This window comes from Mirounga leonina, unplaced genomic scaffold (genome assembly GCF_011800145.1).
Source record: "Mirounga leonina isolate KUSES-001 unplaced genomic scaffold, KU_Mleo_1.0 Mir_173, whole genome shotgun sequence".
NCBI classification, from domain to species: domain Eukaryota; kingdom Metazoa; phylum Chordata; class Mammalia; order Carnivora; family Phocidae; genus Mirounga; species Mirounga leonina.
The window spans coordinates 69,708,501-69,734,865 of NW_023270447.1; the positions used below are offsets into that span (position 1 = coordinate 69,708,501).

Here is a 26,365-nt window from a genome sequence, read left to right on the forward strand (position 1 = left end):
GGGGGGGGGGGGGGGGGGGGGCGCCTGGGTGGCTCAGTTGTTCAGTGTCTGCCTTCGGCTCAGGTCATGATCCTGGGGTCCTGGGATCGAGCCCCGCGAAGGGCTCCCTGCTCGGCAAGAAGCCTGCTTCTCCCTCTCCCACACCCCCTGCTTGTGTTCCCTGTCTCACTGTCCTCACTGTCTCTCTGTCAAATAAATAAATAAAATCTTAAAAAACAACAACAACAACAAAACATGGGGGGGGGGAACTTGAGCTATAATGTACTAAAAGTGCCTAGCTTGACAAATTTTTACAAATGTATACACTGGGAAAACCAGCCCCCAGATCAAAATATAGAACATCTCCAGCTTCCCAGAAGGTACTATCATGTCCCTCCCAACCAATATCCACCCTCCCCCACAAACAGGTAACCAGAACTGATTTCTACCTGTAAGCCACTCTTTGAGTCCATAAAATACCTTTTGATCAAAAAAGAGTAAACTCTAACAACAAATATTCAACTATCTCACCATGATTTAATAAGTTTATTTTATACAATTCAGAGAAAAGACTAAAGATATCTTAAAAAAAATTCTCCAAATAAATCGCTAAAAATAAACTTGCTGGTATTTAAAGATCTTGGTAACAGAGTCATAAGTAAAATTTTACATCTAATCTATTTGACAAGGGCTTAAAATGTGACTATAGCCAGGCTGACCCTAATATAAACACACAAATTCTTTTTACTGTCAAAACAGGACAAAGCCAGTTTTCAGTTTTCACTTTGAAAGTTCAATGATCTTTTGAAGCTGTCTGCCATCCATTACCTAAAACCAAACGGGGTCAAGTGGATGGTAACTAATTATAATAGTTCAATCTGAGAGCCCCGAATATTTCATCTGAGAGCAAGACTGACTAGTAAGCTATCTACCTAATAACCACCCAAAAGACATTAGGATATTATCTACTTCCACAATTGTTAAGACCATACAGAAGAGAGCACCACCCCTCTTTAAAGCACCAAGCCTATTCAGTGATCTGAAGGGGGGGGGGCAGTAAAAGGAAGAGAAGAGAAAGGGAGATAAGCTGTGTAACCTTAGGGCAAGTTACAACACAACTACTGAGTATCGGTTTCCCTATGAGGATTAAATAGGGTGATTTATATAGTTGTACATATATATCACGCATTACCAATATTTTTAATTGTTCCTCTGTAATTAAGCATTAATTAAGGGGGAATAAAGCAAAAGTTGGTTTGATGTTATTCAAAAAACTCAGTTACCAGAAAAGATCTGAGTACATATGTTAAAAAAAAAAAAAATGCCACTTCAACAACCAGTGAAGAAAACAATTTGCCAGCAAATGGAATTTTTTTAAAGATTTTATTTATTTATTTATTATTTATTTATTTATTTGACAGAGAGAGAGATGGCGAGAGCAGGAACACAAGCAGGGGGAGTGGGAGAGGGAGAAGCAGGCTTCCCGCTGAGCAGGGAGCCCGACGTGGGGCTCGATCCCAGGACCCTGGGGTCATGATCTGAGCCAAAGGCAGACTCGTAACAACTGAGCCACCCAGGCGCCCCTGGAATTTTTTTTTTTAAAGTAGCCTCCACGCCTAGCATGGAGCCCAATGCAGGGCTGAACTCACCACCCTGATATCAAGACCTGAACTGATCAAGAGTCGGAATTAAGCTTAACCAACTGAGCCACCCAAGTGCCCCCAGCAAATAGTATTTTTAAAAAATTGTTAACCGCTTAGAAAAATGCTTGGATTCCTACTCCATACCCAATGCCAAAACAAATTCCAGAAAGATTACAGTTTTAATGGCCAAAACATAAATAAGCACCAGAAAATAACAGGTAAATATTTTAAAATCTTGGAATAATAAAGGCATTTCCAAGAATGACACAAAATCTGAAGGCTTTCAGACGGAAGTTGGGACAAGTAAATCCAATGTTGGCAAGGACATGGAGAAACACACACAAATACATCGCTATTGGGGCGCCTGGGTGGCTCAGTTGGTTGGGCGACTGCCTTCTGCTTGGGTCATGATCCTGGAGTCCCTGGATCGAGTCCCGCATCGGGCTCCTTGCTCGGTGGGGAGTCTGCTTCGCTCTCTGACCCTATCCCCTCTCATGTGTTCTCTCATTCTCTCTCTCTCAAATAAATAAAATCTTAAAAAAAAAAAAACAAAACAAACATCGCTATTGGTGGGACTGTGAATCTTTTCTGGAGGGCAACAGCAGTTAAGAATTTCACTTGAAAATGTTCTTGCCCTTTGATCAGCATTCCACTTAGAAAATTATTTTAGGGGCGCCTGGGTGGCTCAGTCGTTAAGTGTCTGCCTTCGGCTCATGTCAAGGTCCCAGGGTCCTGGGATCGAGCCCTGCATCGGGCTCCCTGCTCGGTGGGAAGCCTGCTTCTCCCTCTCCCACTCGCCCTGCTTGTGTTCCTGCTCTCGCTGTCTCTCTCTCTGTCAAATAAATAAATAAAATCTTAAAAAAAAAAAAAAATTATTTTATAGCAAAACTATGCAAGACATGGTACAAGAACTGTTTTTCAAGCCAGAAAATTGGAAACCACTTAAATGTCAAATAAGGGATAGTTAATTATGACATAGTATATAACCATCAAAAGGAAATACATCTTAAACATAAAGATGGCCAAGATACATCAGGTCAGGAAAGCATATTCTTTTTTTTTTTTTTAAAGATTTTATTTATTCATTTGAGACACAGAGATACAGAGAGAGAGAGGGAAAGCATGAGCAGGGAGAGGGAGAAGCAGGCTCCTCGCTGGGCCAGGAGCCCGATGTGGGGCTCGATCCTAGGACCCTGGGATCATGACCTGAGTTGAAGGCAGACGCTTAACCATCTGAGCCACCCAGGTGCCCCAGAAAAGCATATTCTATGCTGCATCCTTAGTACCAAGAAAAAAGCCCGGCGTACAGTAAGTACTCAACATATATGTTGGATAAGTGAGCCAATAAATGGGATAGATAAATCATTCAAAAAACAATTTAACAGTCATCTATATGTAGAAGATAGGTTTATGGCAGTGGCAGAGTCCATAGTTCTCTATTTGCTTTGATTTCTAAAAAAAAATTTATTACATTACCAGAGTATTTGCTTTGTCACTAAATAACCAAAAATCCTATTTAAAAACAATTTATCTTCATTTAATAGAAAGGAAGCTGACGCTCAGAGAAACTAAATGATTTATCCAAAACCACACAGCTAGTGAGTGGCATAACGGGATCTCAAGCCCAAGACCTTGGACTCTTTTAAGTTCAGTGTCCATCCCCACCCCACCCCAACACTAATGTCTACCCAGAGAATAACTTCCCAATAATTGTTGGGTCAGTGACACAAAATCGTATTTGTGGACCTTTATCTTAAGAACTTACTACTTTGCATTCTGTATCACCCTAAAGAAATATGGAGTGATCAAAAGATTAACTGCACACAAGAATCCTGGCAAGTAACCGGAGCCCAAAAGAACTTAGATAATCTGGGCGCCTGGGTGGCTCAGTTGGTTAAACGACTGCCTTCGGCTCAGGTCATGATCCTGGAGGCCCAGGATCGAGTCCCGCATCGGGCTCTCTGCTCAGCAAGGGGTCTGACTTAGATAATCTAAGAATGGATTCTACTAATCAGAAGAAATTTTACATTAAATATCCATTTTTTAGATCACATATCTCAATGAGAACGTATCTTTTAACTCTTGGTATTAATTTGAGTTTAGGGATAACAACAAAGGTGACTCATCCATTTCCACCTCTATTAAAAGGGAAAGAGTTAAGTATTTCATGAACAGCTAAACCCTTAGATTATCTCCTAATATAGAATTAAATGGCTCATTTAATTTTTATATACATATCAAGTGTCATGGTTAAGTCATTTCTACCACTTCAAAATGGAAAGGGTAATTTAAGTCATTGTTTCTCAATCTTTTTCCCCCCTCTAAAAAACCTTATAAGACATCTTTTCTGACACCCCTGATGAAATTTTAATACCACAGATATCCTGTGTATTTATGTATACCATGTATATCTGTGCTTTATACGTTTAAAGAATAAAGATTGTTGGGGTGCCTTGGTGGCTCAGTCGTTAGGCGCCTGCCTTCAGCTCAAGTCATGATCCCAGGGTCCTGGGATCGAGCCCCGCATCGGGCTCCCTGCTCCACAGGAAGCCTGCTTCTCCCTCTCCCACTCCCCCTGCTTGTGTTCCCTCTCTTGCTGTGTCTCTCTCTGTCAAATAAATAAATAAAATCTTAAAAAAAAAAATAAGAATTAAGATTATTTTCACACATCCCCCATTCCAAGAACCAATTTTCATCCCCTTGGGGCAATTATCTCCCATGCTGAGAATGCACAAATGCATGCATGCACACCAGTAATAAATGGTGGACTTTGGGGGCACCTGGCTGGCTTAGTTGGCAGAGAATGTGACTCTTGATCTCGGGGTTGTGAGTTGGGTATAGAGATTACTTAAAAGCAAAATCTTAAAAAAAACAAACCTATGATGGTAATAATTTGCAATATATGAGTGTATCAAATCAACACCTTGTACAACTTAAACTTACACAATGTTATATGTCAATTACATCTCAATAAAGCTGGAATTAAAAAAAAAGCCCCTCCCCCCCACCAATAAAGGGGCACCTGGCTGGCTCAGTCAGAAGAGCATACGACTCCTGATCTCAGGGTCTTAGGGTTGAGTTTGAGCCCCACATTGAGTGTAGAGATTACACAAATATAACTTAAAAAAAAAAAATTGAATGAATGAATGAATGGTGGATTTTAGCTTCTTTCAATTCTAGACACCCCCCCACCAATCTAGTAGAGGAGGGTTTCTAGAAAAGACATAGAACCAGATATCTAATAATATCTGTATTGCAAACGCAGGGTTTCCAAAGCTCAAAATCTTATTACTAATTTGACAGGCTACTTAATCAAACTTTACACCCTTTTCATGACAATTCAAAGATATGAAAGATATAACCCATTCATCATTCCTTCTTTCAGTATGAAGATTCCTACCTCCTTTCTCACTGTCGTAGTGTGAAGCATCAAACTGAGCATCATCGTTAGGGAGCTGCACACTGGCTATCACAAGATGGTTTTGTTCATCTGACGTGTGTGTTCCCAGGACAAGTCGATGAATGCTGAAGTCTTTCCCTTCGGGTCTGTAATAGCAATACATGGTCACTATTCAAATTAGTAACACTAAGAGAGACAATGAAGTCAGTGATAATACTTGGTATGCAAAAGGCACTACTACAACTAGGTTTTGGGAAGAAAAACTTATCAAGAGCCACATTTCTGGGGTGCCTGGGTGGCTCCATCGGTTAAGCGTCTGTCTTCGGCTCAGGTCATGATGCCGGCGTCCTGGGATCAAGCCCCGAATCGGGGGTCCCTGCTCCACAGGGAACCTACTTCTCCCTCTCCCTGCCGCTCCCCCTGCTTGTGCTCTGTCAAATAAATAAATAAATCTTTAAAAACAAACAAAAAAAAGCCACATTTCTGACCTTTTTTTTTTTTTTAAGATTTTATTTATTTGTCAGAGAGAGAGAGAGAGAGCACAAGCAGGGGGAGTGGCAGGCAGAGGGAGAAGCAGGCTCCCCACTGCACAAGGAGGCTGATGAGGGACTTGATCCCAAGACTCTGGGATCATGACTTAAGCCGTAGAGAGATGCTTAACTGACCAAGCCACCCAGGCATCCCCATATTTCTGACTTTTATTGTATCTTCCATAGAGGAGTATAAGGAGGATCACACAGCACTTAGTGTTGTAAATATTTCTTAAGTTGGCCAAAAATTTACAATTACTTTGGGGAAACATCTAACGGAATAAAATGTGAATTACTCACCCTTTACAATAGGTTGGGGGTAAAGAAAACAATTGCTGGGTACACTAACACTTTAGGTTACTTCATTAAAAGGTAAAGGAAAGAAAATAACATTAGGTAAACTAATTGTTCAGATATTTACCAAGTACCTAATCAGTAAGCAAATTGTGCCCAATACAATGAAGTACAAAAATGATTAAGACATGATTTGTGCCCTTGAAAAGCTAGGGGCAATTAGATAGTATGTACATAAATAATTAAAATAATAAGTCAGAGGGGGAGATGAACCATGAGAGACTATGGACTCTGAGAAACAAACTGAGGGTTCTAGAGGGGAGGGGAGGTGGGGGGATGGGTTAGACTGGTGATGGGTATTAAAGAGGGCACGTTCTGCATGGAGCACTGGGTGTTATGCACAAACAATGAATCATGGAACACTACATCAAAAAGTAACGATGTAATGTATGGTGATTAACATAATGAAATAAAATTTTAAAAAATCAAAATTAGCTAAGGAGAAAAAGAAAAAAAAAATATAAGTCAACCAGTACTACATGAAAGGCACACAAGAAGATGGGAGTTTATATAAGAAAGATTACTTCTGGGGCACCTGGGTGGCTCAGTTGGTTAAGCGACTGCCTTCGGCTCAGGTCATGATCCTGGAGTCCCTGGATCAAGTCCCGCATCAGGTTCCCTGCTCGGCAGGGAGTCTGCTTCTCCCTCTGACCCTCCCCCCTCTCATGTGCTCTCTCTCATTCTCTCTCTCTCTCTCAAATAAATAAATAAAATCTTTAAAAAAAAAAAAAAGAATGATTACTTCTGGAATTAAGGAAGTGTCCATTAAAGAGGTGATACTTCAGCAGACGTCAAAATGAGCTAAAACCCAGAAGAGACAAGGACTCTGGTAAACAGTATTCCAAGGAAAGGGAACTGAGCAAAGGGCAAGTCCACAAAATCCCAGACACCTAAGCTGTTTACAAACCATGTATCACTTAAAGATGAAGATACTTGAGGTTTAGGAAAAGTAGGCAAACTTGCTTAACATCACACAACTACTAGGACCGATATCCCAATTTGACTTTGGATGTGGGAAAATGCAATCAGAGAGAAGGCTAAAAAACAGATTCTAGGGTGCTGAATGCCACCTTAAGGCATTCACGACTATGCTACAGGAGGAACAAGGGACCATGGAAAATGTCTAAGGGACCTAACACCATCTGAATAACCACAGAAGGATTAATCTAACAGTGTAAAGCAGAGGTTCTTCAAGTGTGGTATCAGGACCAACAGCATCAGCATCACCTAGGAACTTCAGCTAGAAAGGCAAATTAAATTCTCAGATCCACTCCAGACCTACTAAATTAGGAAACTGGGATGTTGGGCACAATGGCCTATCTTATCATCCCTCCAGCTGATTATGATACATGTTCAAGTCTGAGAACCCCTGGTCTAGAAAAGAAAGATATTACATAATAGAATCCACCAGAGCTTGTAAATGAACTGTCAAGTGAAGAAAAGAGAAAAACCTAGGAAATGTCAAACCAAAGTCAACTATGATAAAGAGAAATAGAAACAATAGGAGAAAGCTGGAGTGGGACTCTATGGAAAGAAGATACTCAGTCTGGGGGCGCCTGGGTGGCTCAGTCGTTAAGCGTCTGCCTTCGGCTCAGGTCATGGTCCCAGGGTCCTGGGATTGAGTCCCACATTGGGCTCCCTGCTCCATGGGAGGCCTGCTTCTCCCTCTCCCACTCCCCCTGCTTGTGTTCCCTCTCTTACTGTCTCTCTCTCTCTCTCTGTCAAATAAATAAATAAAATCTTAAAAAAAAAAAAAGAAGATACTCAGTCTGGAACATGTGATATTGGGGAAGACTGTAAGATACTCCAGAGAAGACACCAGCAGGCAGCTGAAAATTCAGGAAAAGCTCAGAAGGAATTACTCTGCACAGAGGCAATAGATATCTATATCCTACATAGAAAAAGTAGAGGGCACCTGGGTGGCTCAGTTGTTAAGCACCTGCCTTTGGCTCAGGTCACGATCCCATGGTCCTGGGATCGAGTCCCTGCTCGGCGGGAAGCCTGCTTCGCTCTCTCCCACTCCCCCTGCTTGTGTTCCCTCTCTTGCTGTGTGTCTCTCTGTCAAATAAATAAAATCTTAAAAAAAAAAAAAGTAGAGGAAAGAGAGCTGTCAACACAAAACTGGGAATACCTGCATTTAGGGTAAACAAAGAACCACAGGAAGCGAGGGAAGAAAAGTATTACAGAACTACAATTGTATTTTTTTAAAAAAAGGATATGAATAAATACCACCACTACCACCATACACACACACAAAAAAGACCAACAGACACAAAAAATTAAACACTTGACATTAGGTATGCTTGCTTCTAAGTAATCCTCATCTTAAAAAGAAAATTAGTACTGCTGGGGCGCCTGGGTGGCTCAGTAGGTTAAGAGTCCAACTCACGATTTCAGCTCAGGTCATGATGTCATGGGTCGTAGGACTGAGCCCTGTGTGGGCTCTCAAATAAATAAATAAAATCTTTATTAAAAAAATAAATAAATAAATAAATTCACCTTCATCTTTGCACTGTCACTTCCTCCTGGAAGCCTTTCACGGTACCCTAGGTTGAGGTGATTTTTCCTTGCCCTGATCATTTTATCTGTGCCACTCTTATAATTATTTTTTACTGTAACACAGTAGCCGCCCCATCCGTGGTTTTAGTTACCCGCGGTCAACCACAATCCCCTCCGGAAGTAGATGATCTTCCTTCTGACTTATCATCAGGTCAATAGTAGCCTAATACTTCAGCACAATGCCCATGTCATTCATCTCATTTTATTTCATCACATAGGCATTTTCTCAACAACATCACAAGAAGGGTGAGTACAGTGAGAGATTTTGACAGCAAGAGACCACAATCAGATAGCTTTTATTATGATATATTATTATAATCACTGCTTTATTATTAGCCTCTTACGTGTCTAATTTACAAATTAAGCTTTACCGCAGTTATGTATAGGAAAAAACATAATATAGAGTTCAGTACTATCCATGGTTTCAGACATCCACTGGGGATTCTCAGCCATATTCCCTACAAATAAGGGGGGTGGGGATATGTACCATACTATATACACAAGAAGTCAAGGCTGGGAGGGTGTCTTATCTAAACTTGCACACCATGATATGTGGTACCTACCAGACCCTACATAAATGGAAGGTAAACTAAGTACTATTTTATCTTCTTAGAGGTAAGCTTCTCAGGTGTAAGACCTACCCTACATGTGATTAATCTCTCACTATGCACAATTCCCTTATATAAAAACCATCCCACCTTCAGGTGTTAGTTCTAAACATCCTAAGTATCTCTGTAAAACTGCTCTTAGCACATGTAACTGTACCTATTAGTTTACATCAGTCTCTTCAAACTATACATGGGCTCCTTGAAGGCAAGTACCATGTCACATAAATCTTCGTACTAACCAGCTACCACCTCTAGATTCCAATGTTTTGCTGAAAAAACTGAACTCATCATAGCATTTTTTGGAAAGCTGACACATTTTACATTATTTGGTCAACTGTAGTTACAACAGGCTATTCAATTCGTTATCAGGAAAAGAAAACAAGTTTTCTCTTATCAGGTACACTGCAAAACTATTTTTACATTTTGTCTTATTTTTTGGCCTAGGAAAAAAACTTCACCAATAGGTTTTGATCACGTGCTCTCTTTGGGTGACTGGAGGAAAACAGGGAAAATCAACGTGAGAAATCTACACTGAGGAGGCCGTAACAAGATAACGTTCAAAAGATTCACATCACCTGGTTACATCTGGAAGCCACTGTGCAGTTAGGCTAGGCCACTCCAGAGCATGGGTCATCACCAAATCGTAAAGAAAAGGGGTATTCTTTTTCCATATTTTGTACTCTTCGTTGATCACACGTTCTTCTACTGCGTCATCAAAGGCTGCTAAAAAGTTAAAAACAAATTAAGTTAGCGAACACAAATGGAAACCGAGTCAACACGTCCTAAGCTACCGGCCCTGCTCGAGTCCAGATTCCGAAATGGAGGAGATACGTGTAAATCTCCCCCCCGCGGAGGTACCAACACCCCTCTCCACCCGCGCGGGCCCGCAATTACTCTCGGGCTAGCCAGGCCCGTCACTCCGTTAGCCGTTCGGGCGACGCGCCGGGCCTCACGAGCACGCTCCCGTTCGCGCTGAGTCTACAGAACCGGCGCGGAGGCCCGCACACCGGCCCCTGGGGTGGGGAACGGCGTAGGCAGAACCGGGAGAGGCGGGCGGACCGACAGGGAGCGCGGGGCGAGACCAAATAGCGGCCGGGGCCCCCCCACCAGCTCCACGCCGCGGCGACAGGCCTCCGCGCCGGAGGAACTGGCGCGCCGTTAGCCCGCCCCGCGGGGCGATTTCTCCTCACGCCTTCGATGGTGGGGACAGCACTCAAGAGTCGGGCTTGTCTTCACTGCTAGGCCCTGTCGAGGCCGCGGCGCCAGCCCGGCACCCCCCGCCCTCCTCGGGCGGCCCCAGCACCCTCACCTTCCTTGTCGGCCATGGCGGGCAAGCAAGCCGGGGGGATCCCGGGGTCGAGCGTTGCGGGAGGGGCGGGGAGGCTACGGGCGCTCGCTCTGCGCGCGCGGCCTCTATTGTTTCCTGCTGCCCCTGCGTGAGGTCCGACTCGAGCACCTTCGCGCCAACACTGGCCAATCGGAGCGCCCCGAATGGTAGGGTGGGCGGGGAAGCCGCGTTCGCAGCCTATCCAGACACGCAGAGTCGCTTTCTGCGGGTCCGAGGCGCGCGCCCCTCCCCTGCCCCCACACGGCCCGGAGCCGACTTCCTTCGATTGCGCGCGCGCGGAGCCGGTGGGAGTGCGACCGCCGGGTCACGTGAGAGGTTTAGTCCGCACTCTCCAGGGGGCAGCCATTTTCTTAAAGGCCGTTCAGCTGCCGACACTGTCAAAATACTCAGATGAGAAATATAGGATGCTTTCGGGTCTAGTTAACAACTCTGGGAGTGAGGCGGAAAGAAAAGGCTTCCAACCACTCAGACATAGGGGTGTCTAGTTCAAGTGTCTCCCTACTCCTAGGTCCTCCAGTTTCTTTTTTCTTAGAACGGATGAAGTAAACGCAGAAAATAGGGTCTAAGCCTATTAAAGATGTGCTCCCAGCGGCAGGCCCTAGGACAGAAATCTTAGGGTATAAAGTACATCGGCGAGAATGGAGTCCTGGTTCTTTAAGGGGGCGTGCCAATGGGGGCGGAGTCTAGAGCGGAAGTTGTAAATCAGATCCGAAGTCCGGCTAATGAAGGGCGGAAGTAGAGTGTCTAGTGCTGCAATCATGGCGCAGGAAGAGGAAGATATTCGAGATTACAATTTGACTGAAGAGCAGAAGGCGAGAAAGGCCAAGTATCCTCCAGCCATTCGGAAGTACGAGTGTGAGTAGGTGGCTCACTTCTCTCATGCTCTCTCTCCTTTCCCAGGTCTTCCGGCCTAGCTTTCCGCTTTACCCCGTAAGGTGCTTCAGGCTTGATCCCGTTTCGCCCTGTATTGTAGGTCCCTGTCTGGGGGATGCTAAAGGAAAAAGCCACCTGGTCTGAGAGTCGGGAAACTGGGCTGCCACATTTACAGTCTCTTGAACTCTTTCTACATTTACCTAGTCACATTACCTTGTGGGAATTTTACCGGTGTATTCATTCTAAAGATAACCATATTTTCAAGCGTTTGCCAGGTTGTCGCCCGTATGTATCTCCCAACAGTGGGGTGGTTAGAGTGTGGTTACGTTAGAGGACTTAGAAAGCTGAGTAGGGGGGCACCTGGATGGCTCAGATGGTTAAGCATCTGCCTTCGGCTCAGGTCATGATCCCAGCGTCCTGGGATCGAGTCCCGCATCGGGCTCCCTGCTCTTTGGGAGCCTGCTTCTCCTTCTGCCTCTCTCTCTCTCTCTCTCTGTCTCTCATGAATAAATAAATAAAATCTTTAAAAAAAAAAAAAAAGGAAAGTTGAGTAGGGAACTGCTAACTTGGTGATTGACCTGGATCGTGTTTTTAGTAAAAAGACCTGGTTTTGCCATGAACAGCTTTGTTAACTTAAGGCAAATCAGATAACCTCTCTTTGCACCTTAGTTCCTTCATCTGAGGAGTAAATGAGATAATACACCTGAAAGCATAGTGCAGATTCTGATCTTCTATATAAACGTTTAGTTATACTCCCTAAAGGTTGCTATGGTTTGGGGAGCACAAATCTGACTTTTATTTTTCTACTTTAAAATCTCATTAATTTGGGGCGCCTGAGTGGCTCAGTCGTTAAGCGTCTGCCTTTGGCTCAGGCATGATCCCAGAGTTCTGGGATCGAGCCCCTCATCGGGCTCCCTGCTCGGCGGGAAGCCTGCTTCTCCCTCTCCTACTCTCCCTGCTTGTGTTCCCTCTTTCCCTGTGTCTAGGTTAAATAAATAAATAAAATCTTTAAAAAAAAATAAAATCTCATTAATTTTCTTTTGTCCTCTGTAGACTTTATTTACCATGGCATACTGGGTTCTGAACCCACATATCTCCCTTGCTCATTTTTCTCTTAAAAACAGTTTTTTAAAAGATTTTATTTATTTGAGAGTGAGAGAGAGTGCGCCCGCTTGCGATCACGAGCGGGGAGGAGGAGGGACAGAGGGAGAGGGAGAAGCGGACTCCCCACTGAGCCGGGATCCCTACTGGGGCTCCATCCGAGGACTCCGAGATCATGACCTGAGCCAGAGGCAGCCACTCAACCGACTGAGCCACCCAGGCGTCCCTTAAAAACAGTTTTCAATAAGTCTTGTATCGGGGCGCCTGGGTGGCTCAGTCGGTTAAGCGGCTGCCTTTAGCTCAGGTCATGATTCCAGAGTGCTGGGATTGAGCACCGCATCGGAATCCTTGCTCTGCGGGGAGCCTGCTTCTCCCTCTCCCTCTGCCTCCCTGCCGCTCCCCCTGCTTGTGCTCTCTCTCTCTCTGTATCAAATAAAATCTTAAAAAAAAAAAAATAAGTCTTGTATCTGATTCAAAAAGTACAACAGGTATACAGTGTGAAAGTCTTTCTCTTAGCCCTGATTCCCGACCATCTAGTCTTACTCTCCAGGTCAACATCAACAGTCCTTACCATTTTCTCATGTATACATGCAAAGATGTTCTAACATTTATTTTATTTAACCAATTTCCAGTTGATAGACATTTATGTTATTTCTAGTCTTTTGTTATTAGAAACAATGCAGCAGTAAATATACTTGTGCATCTATTGTTTTGTACATGTGCAAGTATATCTGTGAATTTCCAGAAGTTATGCTGCTCTGTCAAAGGATATGTATATTTTTAATTTTAACAGTTATTGCTAAATTGATCTCCAGTGAGGTTATGCCAATTTATACTCTCACTAGCATTGTATGAGCGTGCCTCTTTCCTCACACTTCTACCCATTTATTGCATAACCATACTTTTTGGTCTTTTCTAATTTAAATATCTTGTCATATTAATTACATTTTTTCTTATTATAAGTGAAGTTGAACATATTTCTGTATGTGTGGAGCTATTTGTTATGTCCCTTTCTGGGATGTGTACATTCATATTCTTACCCATTTTTCTATTGGGTTGTTTTTGTTTGTTTTACTCTAGAAATTTATTTTTATGTAGTGAAATTTATTAACTTTTTATGGCTTCTGGGAAGTCGTACTTTTTTTTTTTTTTTAAGATTTTATTTATTTATTCATGAGAGACACAGAGAGAGAGGCAGAGGGAGAAGCAGGCTCCCAAGGAGCAGGGAGCCCAATGTGGGGCTCGATCCCAGGACCCTGGGATCATGTCCTGAGCCGAAGGCAGACGCTTAACCATCTGAGCCACCCAGGCGCCCTGGGAAGTCGTACTTAAGAAGGCTTTGCCCAGGGCGCCTGGGTGGCTCAGTTGGTTAAACGACTGCCTTCGGCTCAGGTCATGATCCTGGAGTCCCGGGATCGAGTCCCACATCGGGCTCCCTGCTCAGCGGGGAGTCTGCTTCTCCCTCTGACCCTCCCCCCTCTCATGTGCTCTCCCCCCCTCTAATTCCCTCTGTCAAAAAAAAAAAAAAAAAAAAAAAAAAAAAAAAAAAAAAAAAAAAGAAGGCTTTGCCCACTCTGAGATTGTAAAATAACTCTCCTGTGTTTTCTTCTAGTACATTTGGAAATGAAAAAAAAAAATTTTTTTTAAAGATTTTATTTATTTATTTGAGAGAGAGAATGAGAGACAGAAAGCATGAGAAGGAGAAGGGTTAGAGGGAGAAGCAGACTCCCTGCTGAGCAGGGAGCCCGATGCGGGACTCGATCCCGGGACTCCAGGATCATGGCCTGAGCCGAAGGCAGTCGCTTAACCAACTGAGCCACCTAGGCGCCCCTGAAATTTTTTTTTTTTAAGTAAGCTCTACACCCAATGTGGGGCTTGAACTTACCACCTTGAGATCAAGAGTTGCATGCTCTATGAACTGAGCCAGGCAGGCGCGCTTGGAAATAAACTTTTATTGAAGTATAATACATGTACCAAAGAGTGCATATATCATAAGTGAATGTTCACAAACTGAATACACCTGTATAACTGACCAGATAGATAAACAATATTACAGCATCCCAGCAGCCCATCTCATGCTCCTTTCCAATCACCACCATTCTCCCTGCTCCCATTAGCCTGACTTTTTTTTAAGATTTTATTTTTAAGTAATTTCTACACCCAACGTGGGGCTTGAACTCATAACCCCCAGATTAAGCCTCTCACACTCCACCAGCTGAGCCAGCCAGAACCCCCCCCCAAAATTAGCCTGACTTTTAACATCATAGATTAGCTTTGCCTGTTTTTGTGCATTCTATAAATGGAATTATACAGTATGCCTTTTGTCTTTCTAACTTTCTTTTCTTTTCTTTTTTTAAAGATTTTTTATTTATTTATTTGATAGAGAGAGAGCACAAGTAGGCAGAGTGGTAGACAGAGGGAGAAGGAGAAGCAGGCTCCCCGCCAAGCAGGGAGCCCGATGCGGGGCTCGATCCCAGCACCCTGGGATCATGACCTGAGCCAAAGGCAGACGCTTAACGACTGAGCCACCCAGGCGCTCTCTAACTTTCTTTTTTTAATTTTAAGTAGGCTCCATACCCAGCGTGGGGCTCGAACTCACAACCCAGAGATCAAGCGTCACATGCTCTACTGACTGAGCCAGCCAGGCACGCCCAGTATGTCTTCCTTTTGTGTTTGGCTTTTTCTTGCTCATATTTGTGAGAACCATATTTTTGCTAATAGTTATAGATTGTTCTTGTTTCTAGTTTTTTTTGTTTTTTTTTTAACATTTTAATTTTCAATACATCAGAATTAGAGTAAGGTAGAAATTAAGTATCTGATTTAATTATTTTCCAGGTGACTTACCAGATGTTCTGACTTCATTTCTTCAGCAGTCTGTCTTTTTCCCTGTGATTGAAATGGGACATCTTTCTCATATACAGAATTCCCCTACCTATATTTAGGTCTGTAGCTGGACTTAACTATTCTGTTCCTTTGTTCTGTCTCTTTTTATGTGCCAGTGCTGTAGTTTTAATTATTGAGGCTTTATTCTATCTTTTAATATCTTGTAGGACACTCTCCCCTCACTATTTGCCCTTTTCCTGCCATTCTTTTTTATTTTGGCGGGGGGCGGGGGCAGAAGAAGAGAATCTTAAGCTCTTAAGCAGGCTCCACGCCCCGTGCAGAGCCCAACGTGGGGCTCGATCTCACAACCTGAGATCATGACCTGAGCTGAAATTAAGACAGGGACGCTTAACCAACTGAACCACCTAGGCACTTTCTTGCCACCCCCTTTCTTGCCATTCTTGCTTTTTTTTCTGTATATAGATAAATATAGACAAAACTAATGGCTTCCATGTATACATCACTCAGCTTCGGCAATGAAGAACTTGAGCTTACATAGCATCTTGACAGGAGCAGTAATTTTGTAGACAAATGACAAGACAACAGAAAAGCACTTTGTATTTGTGGGGCAGCCAATCGTGGGAAGATAAATATATGGGGGAACTAATGGAAGATGAGGGCTAGCTAGGAAACTTTATTATGTTGATTCCTCTGGTGCTGATTCTGGGTGGATAGGGGTCTAGAGTTTTCTCTGATGATTAATTTCCTTGCTGATAGGCAATGGGGAGCACCTTTACAAAATTATGTTTTAGGCATATAGTGGGGAAAGCAGAGTTTTTCTTGTATCTTCTCTCATTAGTCTTCAGCTCAAAATAATCTTTATGCCAGCGTGGCATATATTTGGCTACCTTTTCACCTCCTTTCCTATTTATTTATTTACTTATTTCTTTTTTTTTTTAAAGATTTTATTTATTTGAGAGAGAGAATGAGAGACAGCACAAGAGGGAAGAGGGTCAGAGGGAGAAGCAGACCCCCTGCTCAGCAGGGAGCCCGATGCGGGACTCGATCCAGGGACTCCAGGATCATGACCTGAGCCGAAGGCAGTCGCTTAACCAACTGAGCCACCCAGGTGCCCTAAAGATATTTTTGATGAGATTGGTGGCGCCTGGCTGGCTCAGTTGGCAGAGCATGCCACTCTTTATCTCAGGGTTATAAGTTCGAACCCTACAGTGGGTGTAGAGATTACTTAAAAATGTTTTTTAAAAAAGTTCAGTAAACAGATACATACATGTATTTTTCACTGGAGTGTGTTATACATTGGATTGTAACCAAACTTCAGTCAGGCTATAGAACATTTCCATTACCCTAGAAAGTTCCCTTTTGCTTTTTTCCTGCAAGCCCCCACATCCTTACTTTGAGGCAGACAGTTTGGATTTCTATCACCAGAGCTTAATTTTGCCTGTTTTAGAGTTTCATGCAAGTGGATCCACATGGTATAGATTCTTTTATGCCTGGCTTCTTCACTCAGTATCAAAAATAAATGCAGCTGGACATTTAAGTGGTGAATGGGATTTTATTCAGTAACTACAGTAGGAGAAAGAGCTGAGCTCCATTCCGAATTGCACAGAGGTGATGGGACCTTTTAAAGGGCAAATGCAGAAGAGGGGAGAGCGGGAGCTCAGTAGAGTCAGAGAAGTGAAAAATCACTAATGGTTAGTCTGTAAATTCAATTAGGCCTACAGTATGGTAGCAGGCAGTTACCGAAGTTCGAAGTTTGGGTTCTATCCTCCCACAGGGACTGGGAGTCCTTCCAGATGATTACACTTCAAAGGAATGGCTGTGGAGTCCTTGAGAAGGACCCTGCTGAGTTGTAAGGGATAAATATTCACTGTTGTAAGCCCTTTTTAGTAAATGCTGTAAGAAAGGGAGGTTAAGGGCCTATTGTCAGGTTTTGGCTGGAACAAACAGTAAATTCTGGCTGTGTAGCGCTTTCTCCAGCAGGTAGTCTAATGGCGCTCGGGCTGGGGTGATTCTAGGAGCAAGGCTTATGCTGTTAGAAGCCCATCTGTGCTAAAGTTGGACCACTCTTGGCACAGAAATTTTGGATAGAGGTGTTAGATGCTGAGAGTTTTGCAGTTTTCATTTAACGTTTTTGAGATTCATGTTAATGCATGAGTCGGTAGGTCGCACTATTTTATCACTGAGCAGTACCGCCTTGTGTCTTTGTTTATCTGTTCTATAGGTGGATACTCAGTTTTTAATTTGGGGGAATAAATTGCTGTGAGCATTCTGGACACAGGCGTTCATTTCTCTAGGGTTAACACCTGACCTTTTCGTTTAACTTGTTTATCTTCTCTCCTGGTCATCTCCTAGTGCCTAAAACATATTAAGTCCACAAGAATATTTTTGAGTGAATTAGAGATGAATTTGAACCTTGAGTGCCACCAGAAGACTATATGTTATGGTGCAAAGTCTATTAGCCTGGTGCTTGGGACTTCTCAACTCTAGGCCCACCTTTGCCTCTAATCAACAGTAGTCTTTAACAAGTCACACGATCTCTTTGCAGGTTTTTTCCTTTTTGAAAAAAAATTTTTTTTTAGATAATCTCTACACCCAACACAGAGCTTGAACTCATGATCATGATCAAGCGTCGCATACTCTACAGACCTAGCCAGCCAGGCGCCCCAGGTTTCTTCTTGTAAGTGAAGGAATTATAATAAATGAGCTACACAGCTTCCTTCTAGCCTGAATATTCTATGATCCCAAGTGGGAAGAACTGATAGAAGTCATGATACCAGTGAAGAATAGACTGCGAAATGTTGAGATGCAGATCCAGTGGGAGTTTGTGATAGGAGCGGTTGTTACTTTTAGGTGGGGATATCAGGAAAAAGCTCATAAACATATTGCAGAGTTTACTTTCTAAAACCATTTTATTAGCCAAGGGTATCATTGAGGAGTACTTCAAATGAAAGAAATCAATGAATAAAAAACTTGGCTCTTATTTTAAAAAGACAAACCTATTTTGTATAGGATTTGGTTAGATGTTCATGAAAAGGTAAGACAGAGAAATCTGGAATTTTATATCTTTGATGATGAAGTAGTTCCTAGAATTTTGGTCATTCACACAGCAGATATTTAGAAAAGATACTGATTTGTTGAGGAAAAGTAACAAATGGCAGGAAATGGCATTATTGAGATACTACAATGTATTAGACATTTTAGATCACCTTGAAGCTCCTGGCCCTGCTGCCTCCTAGAAATTGTTATTTAAATACGAATCTTGGGGTGCCTGGGTGGCTCAGTCGTTAAGTGTCTGCCTTCAGCTCAGGTCATGATCTCGTGATCCCAGCGTCCTGGGATCGAGCCCCACATGGGGCTCCCTACTCAGTGGGAAGCCTGCTTCTCCCTCTCCCACTTCCCCTGCTTGTGTTTCCTCTCTCACTGTCTCTCTCTCTCTGTCAAATAAATAAATAAAATCTTTAAAAAAAAAAATACAAATCTTGACTTTTTAAAAAATAACCTTTAAGAAAGCAATTAACTTTCTTATGTAAATGGATAGCAAAAGGTGACGCTTGCCCCACATTTTCTTGCTTTTAAAGGATAATGTTTTGGGGTTTTTTTAGGATTTTATTTATGTATTTGAGAGGGAGAGAAAATGAGCAGGGCCGCGGGAGGGGCAGAAGGAGAGGGAAAAGCAGGCTCCCTGCTAAGTTTGGCGCCCAACTTGGCGCCCAACGCAGGGGCTTTATCCTAGGACCCTGGGATTATGACCTGAGCTGAAAGCAACTGCCCAACCAACTGAGCCACCCAGGCGCCCCAAAGGATAATGTTCTTTTTTTTTTTTAAAGATTTTATTTATTTATTTGACAGAGAGAGACATGGCGAGAGAGGGAACACAGCAGAGGGAGTGGGAGAGGGAGAAGCAGGCTCCCCTCAGAGCAGGGAGCCCCATGTGGGGCTTGATCCCAGTACCCTGGGATCATGACCTGGCCAAAGGCAGACGCCCAACTACTGAGCCACCCAGGCGCCCCAAGAATAATGTTCTTAATAATGAACTAGAGTTTCTTGTGATCTGCTAGTCAAGTTTAATGACATAATGTGTTTTTCCCTCTTTCCCTCAGATTTGGATCATACAGCAGATGTCCAGTGAGTACACCTGCAATTTATGCCTTTGAAGTCATGTTCTTAAATAGGAAGTCTGATGTTTTAATCTTGCTGTCCCTACTTTTAATTCTCTTCCTATTTTGGTTCCTTCACAACATGAAAATGATGATTTAAAAGAACCTGGTTTCCATGCCATTAGATTGATTGAGGCCTTTGGATTTGTATTTATCATGCTGATTTTATTTTGACCTTGCTGTCAAGTTTTCTCTCTTGCTGTAGATTTTATTACACAGGGCATAAATGTATTTCCTTAGGTTACATGCGTGGGGAGATACTCTGGAGGAAGCATTTGAACAATGTGCAATGGCCATGTTTGGTTACATGACAGATACTGGGACTGTGGAGCCCCTGCAAACAGTAGAAGTAGAAACCCAAGGTAACCAATTTATTCACACGGAAGAAATTGTCATGCAAATCTGCAGTGTTCTACATAAGTTAAGTACATTTTCACAGTAAGAACAACAAAATTAATTCATGAGCCTGTTCTTCCTCTTTTGGCTAGCCTAAGAAATTCCTTGCACTTTTAAATTCAAACAAGTTTTTAGAGACAAGAATTATTAAACCTCATACTATCGTGATTCTTCATGATCCTTTGTAGGAGATGACTTACAGTCTCTGCTGTTTCACTTTTTGGATGAGTGGCTTTATAAGTTCAGTGCTGATGAATTCTTCATACCCCGGGTAAGCGAGGGTTTTTCTTTTTTACTGAGCAATGGGTTCTTAGTTCAGATTTTAAAAGAAAAAGTGATTGAGAATAGAACACATGATGCAAAACCAAGCCATATGGATACATAAGATGATACTGATTTGCAGAAAATAGGGACTTGGTTAACCTGACTTGACCTATGTATATGCATTTTGTAATATTTAGATCTCTTACCATATACTTGTCACTAATCAGGATTGTGTGATAAGAATGGACCTGCTATCGTCACCCACACTTTTTATGTCTCCCAAGTTTGAACTATATTTATGTCCATCCATGTGTTCCTTTGTCCCCATGCGAAATTTAGCCTAAATGTTGGCCTAAATTTAAAAATTGTTCTCAGCTTTCCTTAACATGAAAAGGGAAAAGCCAAATGGATATTGCTTGCTGCCATCAACCTCGAGAAGGGAACCCCTCTCCAACATCATTGTTAACCTAACACACAGGGCCCTCCTTGTTTCCACACCCCTCCATTCTCTCCCTTCCCAGCCTCACTACATACATTCTTCTAACTGGTCACTTGTCTTACAGAGGTCAAGAGCCTACAGTGTTATTTACAAATGGGCTGAGAATGATTGAAATCCTGTATCATCCTATTCTGTTTTACAGAGAAATTTTTTGACGCATGTTTTTAGATTGTACATTTTTCAAGAATATTTCCCTTGAATATGTATGAAAAAGCCTTATTTCCTTGAAATATATTTCATTTGTTCTACTTTAGTTAACATTTTAATTTTCTTTGCTTCAGAGAAATAGTATGCTATTATTTTCTAGGAAAGGGGATAACCTAGACATATTTTTGTAAATTTAAAGTATAGTTGATATACAATATTATATTAATTTCAGGTGTACAACATAGTATTTTGACAATTATTAGACATATTTTAGTAGATGGTGTGTTATGAGCATTTTTTTAAATTAAATTTTTTTTTCCTCTTTAGGAAGTGAAAGTACTTCAAATTGATCAAAGAAATTTCAAATTACGGTCAATTGGGTATGTTTTGAAAATCTTTTTGTGCTCGCTTTGGCAGCACATATATGAAAATCTTTTAAGTAGCAAGTCATGAAGGTTGTTAAAAATCTGCACTGAACCTAGGAGGCAGGAAGACAAAAATGTAAAGTCAGAGGTCCAGTTGCATCCCAGTGGAGCTCTGCAGGTTAAGCTTTATGAGCCCTAGGAGCAAGGGTTTTGGTCCTCAGCTTTGGAGGACCAGAAATTTGTCAGAATGAAGTTGATACTGGTTCTTGAAACTGATTCCCAATTTACTGATTTTTAGCGTAAAATTTTTTTGCATGAAACCTGGCTGGGTGACAGGAAGCACTGATGCATCCTTTTTGTAGATCCTAACACCTGGACTCTGTTCAAACTAGTTCCTTCTGTTAACAAATTACACTTTTCCTTCCAGAGTTTCAAACACTTGATTAGATCTCTTTGATTGGACTTGGTGTTTCTCAAATCTCTTCAGTCACTTAAGGATATCTTTTAGGTTATTTCTATATGAAGTCCATTTTTTTCCACTTTATGTTGAATTTGATTTGTTTCTTTTTGTAAAATGAGGTCTTTTATTATTTCCCCTCCTTTTCTTTTTTCTTTCTTTCTTTTTTTTTTAAATGGGTAAGGAATCCGGCTTCTCCAAGGGTACTTAGCTAATGCATAGTTGAACAGAATTTTAAAGCTTTGTTATTTCGGGGTGTCTGGGTGGCACAGTCACTTGAATGTCGGACTCTTGGTTTTGGCTCAGGTCATAATCTCAAGGTGGGACCGAGCCCTCTTTTGGGCTCCACGCTTGGCAGAGTCTGCTTGGGATTTTCTCTCCCTCCTCCTCCCTCTGCACCCACCTGAGCCCTGCTCTCTCCCTCTTCTCTTGAATAAATAAATCATTAAAAAAAAAAACCACAAAGCTTTGTTCTTTCTGCTACCACTACTGCTTCTCCTGTGATCTCTAGTCACATTTGTGTTGAAGGCAGAGAAGATACTTATCCCAGGTTCTAGGAGAGTACCTTTCTAGGGCCTTCTGTATACAGGCCATGGACATTTTCTGAAAAGTTATAGAATGCAAACCGATTTAAGATAATAATCCTACAGCATGTATTTTGCCTCTGCAGTACTCAGACCTGCTTTCTGCAATAGGAGATAGTAATTAATTAGTTCTGTAGCTTTGAATACAGTGAAAATTTTGAACATGCTACTCTATTATAAAACAATAGTCATTAAACAATGTATATTAAGAATCTACCACATGCACACTGTACAAGGGCACTTTTTTTTTTTTTACGGCAACCATCAACCTTGTTGAAATAGCTATAGCACATAAGTCCCTCAACAGCTGTATTTACTGGCAATCAAACTGAAATTAATAGCTTCCTTAGCCCTCCCATCTCTTTTAGTTTCTCATATCTTAACCACATTGATAAGGTTTATTTTAAAATATGTAAAGGATAAATAAATATTAAATCTTGGAAGTCTTAATCATGTCTTAATTTTCCTTCTCAAGGTGGGGAGAAGAATTTTCATTGTCCAAGCACCCTCAGGTATGTTTTTAAATCCAGCCATTAAAAACATTTTATACTTCCTCACCATGAAGTCAGTATATGACGGTAAACCTCAGTGAGTTCTAATAAAATGGTGTAAAGTCATAAGGTTTCCTCAGACTTCTCTGACCCTGTTATGTCTAAACACTGGGACTACACACATCTGACTTGGTGGGTTAGGAGTCAGTACTTGGGTTTTAGGGACAGGTTTGTTACAGATTTTTGTGAGACTTAAAAGTCCCTTTGCCTTTTCGAGCTTTTGTATCTTTCCCTTTAATGAAGGTGTTGGACTGAATGTTCGTTCTCTAAAGCACCTTCTACTTTCTGTGCATCTCCAGATTCTGTATTTGCCACCCTGTGTGGCTTTACTCTATACCAGTCAGATGTGTATGGAGGAATGGGGGCAGGCACATGCTTTCTGTAAAGGGCTAGATCATGTTTGAAGCTTCGTGGAACAAGAGTGATAGAAGAGCAGTATTCAGCTCCTCTGTTGTAACACTGCAGCTGCCGTAGACAACACAGAGATGCACGACTGTGGCTGTAATCCAATAAAACGTCATGGCCGCTGAAATCTGAATTTTATATCATTTTCAAATGTCATGAGATATTCTTTTGTGGGTTTTTTTCCCCCAACCATTTAGAAATGTAAAAGCCATTCTTGGGCAGGGGGCTGTACAAAACCAGGTAGCAGGCTGGATTTGGCCCGTGATTTGCAGTTTGCTGAACCCTGTGTTTAGGCCAGGGAGACCTAAATTAGTTCAGGGTGACTGAGGACTCCAGGTTTCTTCTAGGAGTTGCAGTATCATTTCTTCAAGCACAGCATGATGAAATGAAGCCTGGTGAGGGAACCTTGGGAGAGAAGCATTAAAGAAGAGAAACCAGGAGAGGGGGCCATGTGAATTATAATACAAAAGACACAGTGGAACTTTCTTTTGAACATACTATGTTTGAGGTGTATATTAGGTATCTAAATGGAGATGTCACATAATAGGCACTTGTCTGTAGGATGACTTGTTTGGGAGATAGGTGGATCTGGAGATCTCAATCTGGAAGCCATCACTGAATAGACGATATTTATAGCCATAGGACTAGATAAGATTACCAAGGAGGGAGGTGTAGATAAGAGAGCGTATGGTGAGGACTGAGCTCTGGGGCACTAACTTTGGAAGAGACAGAGCCAAAAAGGAAAGGAGAAGGAGAGCCTCATGAGAGGGAGCAAAAGAAGAAGGGTGCCCTAAAGCCAGATAGCAAATGCTCTTGAGACTGCTCAGAGTGAGATGAGGATTGACAGTTGACCATGGATTTACTAATCAGTGGAAAGATGTGTGGGTCAAAGAGTGAATGAGTGAGAGAGAGGGAAGTGGAGGCAGCACATTGAGACAATTCTTTCAAAGAGTTTGCAGAAAAAGGGAACATACTGGATAGACCAGTAATAGCCAGAGGGGAATGTGGTGGGGAAGGGAAAAGTTGTTTTGTTTTGTCTTGTTTCGGTGAAGAGGTTTTGTAGCAGCAAGGAGTAGTGTAGTCTATATGGAAGTGATCTAGGAACTCAGGGCAAATGGATCATGCTGGAGAGGGAGAGAATAATTTCAGAGCAAAGACCTTAAGTTGGTAAGGGGGTTAGGGGACAGAGTGTCCAGGGTCAGGGGTCAGCCTTCTGATAGGAACAGGGCCGGGCTGTTCGTTGTAACAGGAGGCAAAGCTCATGTGAGTACAGACGCAGGAGATGGTAGATTTGATGGGAGATGAGCCAGTTCTTCCTGATTGCTCCTGTTTTCTCTAGGAGGCACGGCCTGAGGGTGAGAATGAGGGAGGGATGCTGGTGGTGAAGATGCAAAGTAATGGTTTCAGAGGGTGAGAAGGTCTCAAGTGTAGGTTGAGGACCCTTCTGAGACTGTGGACATGATTTCAGGTGATAACCAGTTAGCATGGTGCGTGCTGCTATAGGCAGAAAGTTGAACTGGATTTAGGTTGTGGTTTCACCAGGTGATTAGGGCAGAGGGAAAAAAAGCAAAAGTGGGTGCCTTTCAAATCTGTCTGCGAAATCATCAGATTTCTTTTGTGCCATGGAGCTAGCAAATGCCAGTCACCTATTGCCCGAGACATTTCGCACTACACGGAATTCTTGTAGATTCTTTTCTAGAACAGGAAGGAACTAAGAGGATGTCTAATCCTGGGGTTCTAAACTGGGGCAGGGGAGGAGGGGTTGTCATGTATCAAACACATGGAGAGAGAACCCCATGATAAAGTGAATGGGCAGCGGAGGAGGAGAGAAGAGTCTGTGTTCCTCGGGCCCGGGTCACACTGCAAGCAGGAGGTCTTGAGGAGCCCTGAGCCAGGCAGTAGGAGAGCTTTGGGCTCCTCCACTCAAGCCATTTGGTAAACGGGAAAGCGGGTGCTGGAGGGGTCAGACAGCGTCCGTAGCCAGGCGGGAACAAAGCCAGGCCTCGAGCTGCAGCCCTTAACCGCCCAGCCAGCTCGCTTTCCCTGTGCACACATTGCATTGTTGCTGGATGAGTGGGGAGTGCTGTACAAGTACTACTTGTTTCATGTGGCTTTTTAGTTTTTCAGAATAATAGTAACGTTTGGCCTTTCTGCCAGTTGTTGCTAGAATAAATAATTCTGATTTCGATGTTCACTTTTTCTTTCTTGTTTTTTCCCTAACCCCTGCTTTAGGGAACTGAAGTCAAGGCAATAACCTACTCAGCAATGCAGGTCTATAATGAAGAGAAGCCAGAAGTTTTTGTGATCATTGACATTTAAGATACCAAAAAACAAAACAAAACAAAAATAACCTCCTAAAACTCCCACCTATGAAGAACTGTTTTTTTCCTCTTCCTTTTCAGAAGATCCCGTGATGTAAATTCTACAGTATCTGTTGATACATGGAGATTTGCAGAACAGAACTTTTTTAAAAAAGATTTTATTTATTTATTTGACAGAGAGCGAGAGAGCACAAGCAGGGAGCAGCAGAGAGAGAGGGAGAAGCAGGCTCCCTGCTGAGCAGGGAGGCCGATGCGGGGCTTGATCCCAGGACCCCAGGATCATGACCTGAGCAGAAGGCAGCTGCTTAACGACTGAGCCACCCAGTCGCCCCAATTTTCTATATATACATTAAGAGAGGTTGTGTTTTAGATTCCTGTGGGACAGAGCCATCCTGTATTCCACTTGATTTTCTTAGAAGAAATAATTATAGTTTAACAATTGGGACACTTCTCTAGAAAAAGCTCTGAGTTTCTCTCTCTCACATTTTTAAAGCACTAATGTATGGACACTTTACTGTTTTCCCATGAGAAAAATTAAATACCCTTACAAATGGGCCCTTCCAACATGTAATTTTATATTAAAGCCAGTATGTTTATACATTTAAAGAAGAAAATAATCGTCTTAACATTTCTTTTTTTTTTAAATTACCTAAGATCTTTGTTGTGGGAAAACCATGTTAAAATGATCTGAACTTTTCAAAGGAGGTAACTTAAAAAAAAAAAAACTTCTTTTGTTTGATTTGCAACGTTATTCTAGTCTCTATTCATTGATTGAGGTATTCTTTGTTGCCAGGACAAGAGTTTGCAAAGTTGCTATTTATTCACACATAGATGAGAAAAGATTGCCACTGGGTGGTGCCAAATATCATTATAGCATGCTAAACTTGACCTAAAAGGAAGAGATTGTGAGCTTCCTAAGTATTCTAAGCACTGTAATATTTTTCTCTGGGTATTTAACAGAAAGTAGAGGTAATGGAGAC

The 26,365-nt window shown here is 42.2% G+C and overlaps 2 protein-coding genes across 3 annotated transcripts in view; one reads left to right on the top strand and one right to left on the bottom strand.

Annotated features, from left to right (window-relative positions):
• RBBP4 (RB binding protein 4, chromatin remodeling factor) overlaps positions 1-10,610 on the bottom strand; it is a 28,289-nt gene extending 17,679 nt beyond the window's left edge. The window contains exons 1-3 of the mRNA XM_035019198.1: positions 10,383-10,610; positions 9,649-9,796; positions 5,023-5,168 (exon numbers count right to left, since the gene is read on the bottom strand). Of these exons, the coding sequence (XP_034875089.1) occupies positions 5,023-5,168; positions 9,649-9,796; positions 10,383-10,398 (310 nt within the window). The 5' untranslated portion in view covers positions 10,399-10,610. The remainder of the gene's footprint in view (positions 1-5,022; positions 5,169-9,648; positions 9,797-10,382) is intronic.
• Positions 10,611-10,961: 351 nt separating this feature from the next.
• On the top strand, positions 10,962-25,395 carry ZBTB8OS (zinc finger and BTB domain containing 8 opposite strand). 2 transcript variants are annotated; one of them, XM_035019199.1, is made up of 7 exons: positions 10,962-11,276; positions 19,340-19,364; positions 19,637-19,758; positions 19,981-20,063; positions 21,030-21,082; positions 22,584-22,620; positions 25,297-25,395. In XM_035019199.1, exons 1-7 carry the CDS (start codon positions 11,144-11,146, stop codon positions 25,381-25,383), a joined length of 540 nt encoding a protein of 179 aa, XP_034875090.1. In that variant the 5' UTR covers positions 10,962-11,143; the 3' UTR covers positions 25,384-25,395. The 2 variants fall into 2 exon arrangements, with proteins under 2 accessions (XP_034875090.1, XP_034875091.1); XM_035019200.1 differs by having other exon boundaries at positions 11,172-11,280.
• Positions 25,396-26,365: the final 970 nt, after the last annotated feature.

Excerpts from the sequence above, each read along its gene's own strand:
- ZBTB8OS (XM_035019199.1), top strand. The coding sequence starts at position 11,144 with ATGAAGGGCGGAAGTAGAGTGTCTAGTGCTGCAATCATGGCGCAGGAA. Across the intron at positions 11,277-19,339 it reads AGCCATTCGGAAGTACGAGT|ATTTGGATCATACAGCAGAT; the intron begins GTGAGTAGGTGG and ends TCTTTCCCTCAG. Across the intron at positions 22,621-25,296 it reads CATTGTCCAAGCACCCTCAG|GGAACTGAAGTCAAGGCAAT; the intron begins GTATGTTTTTAA and ends CCCCTGCTTTAG.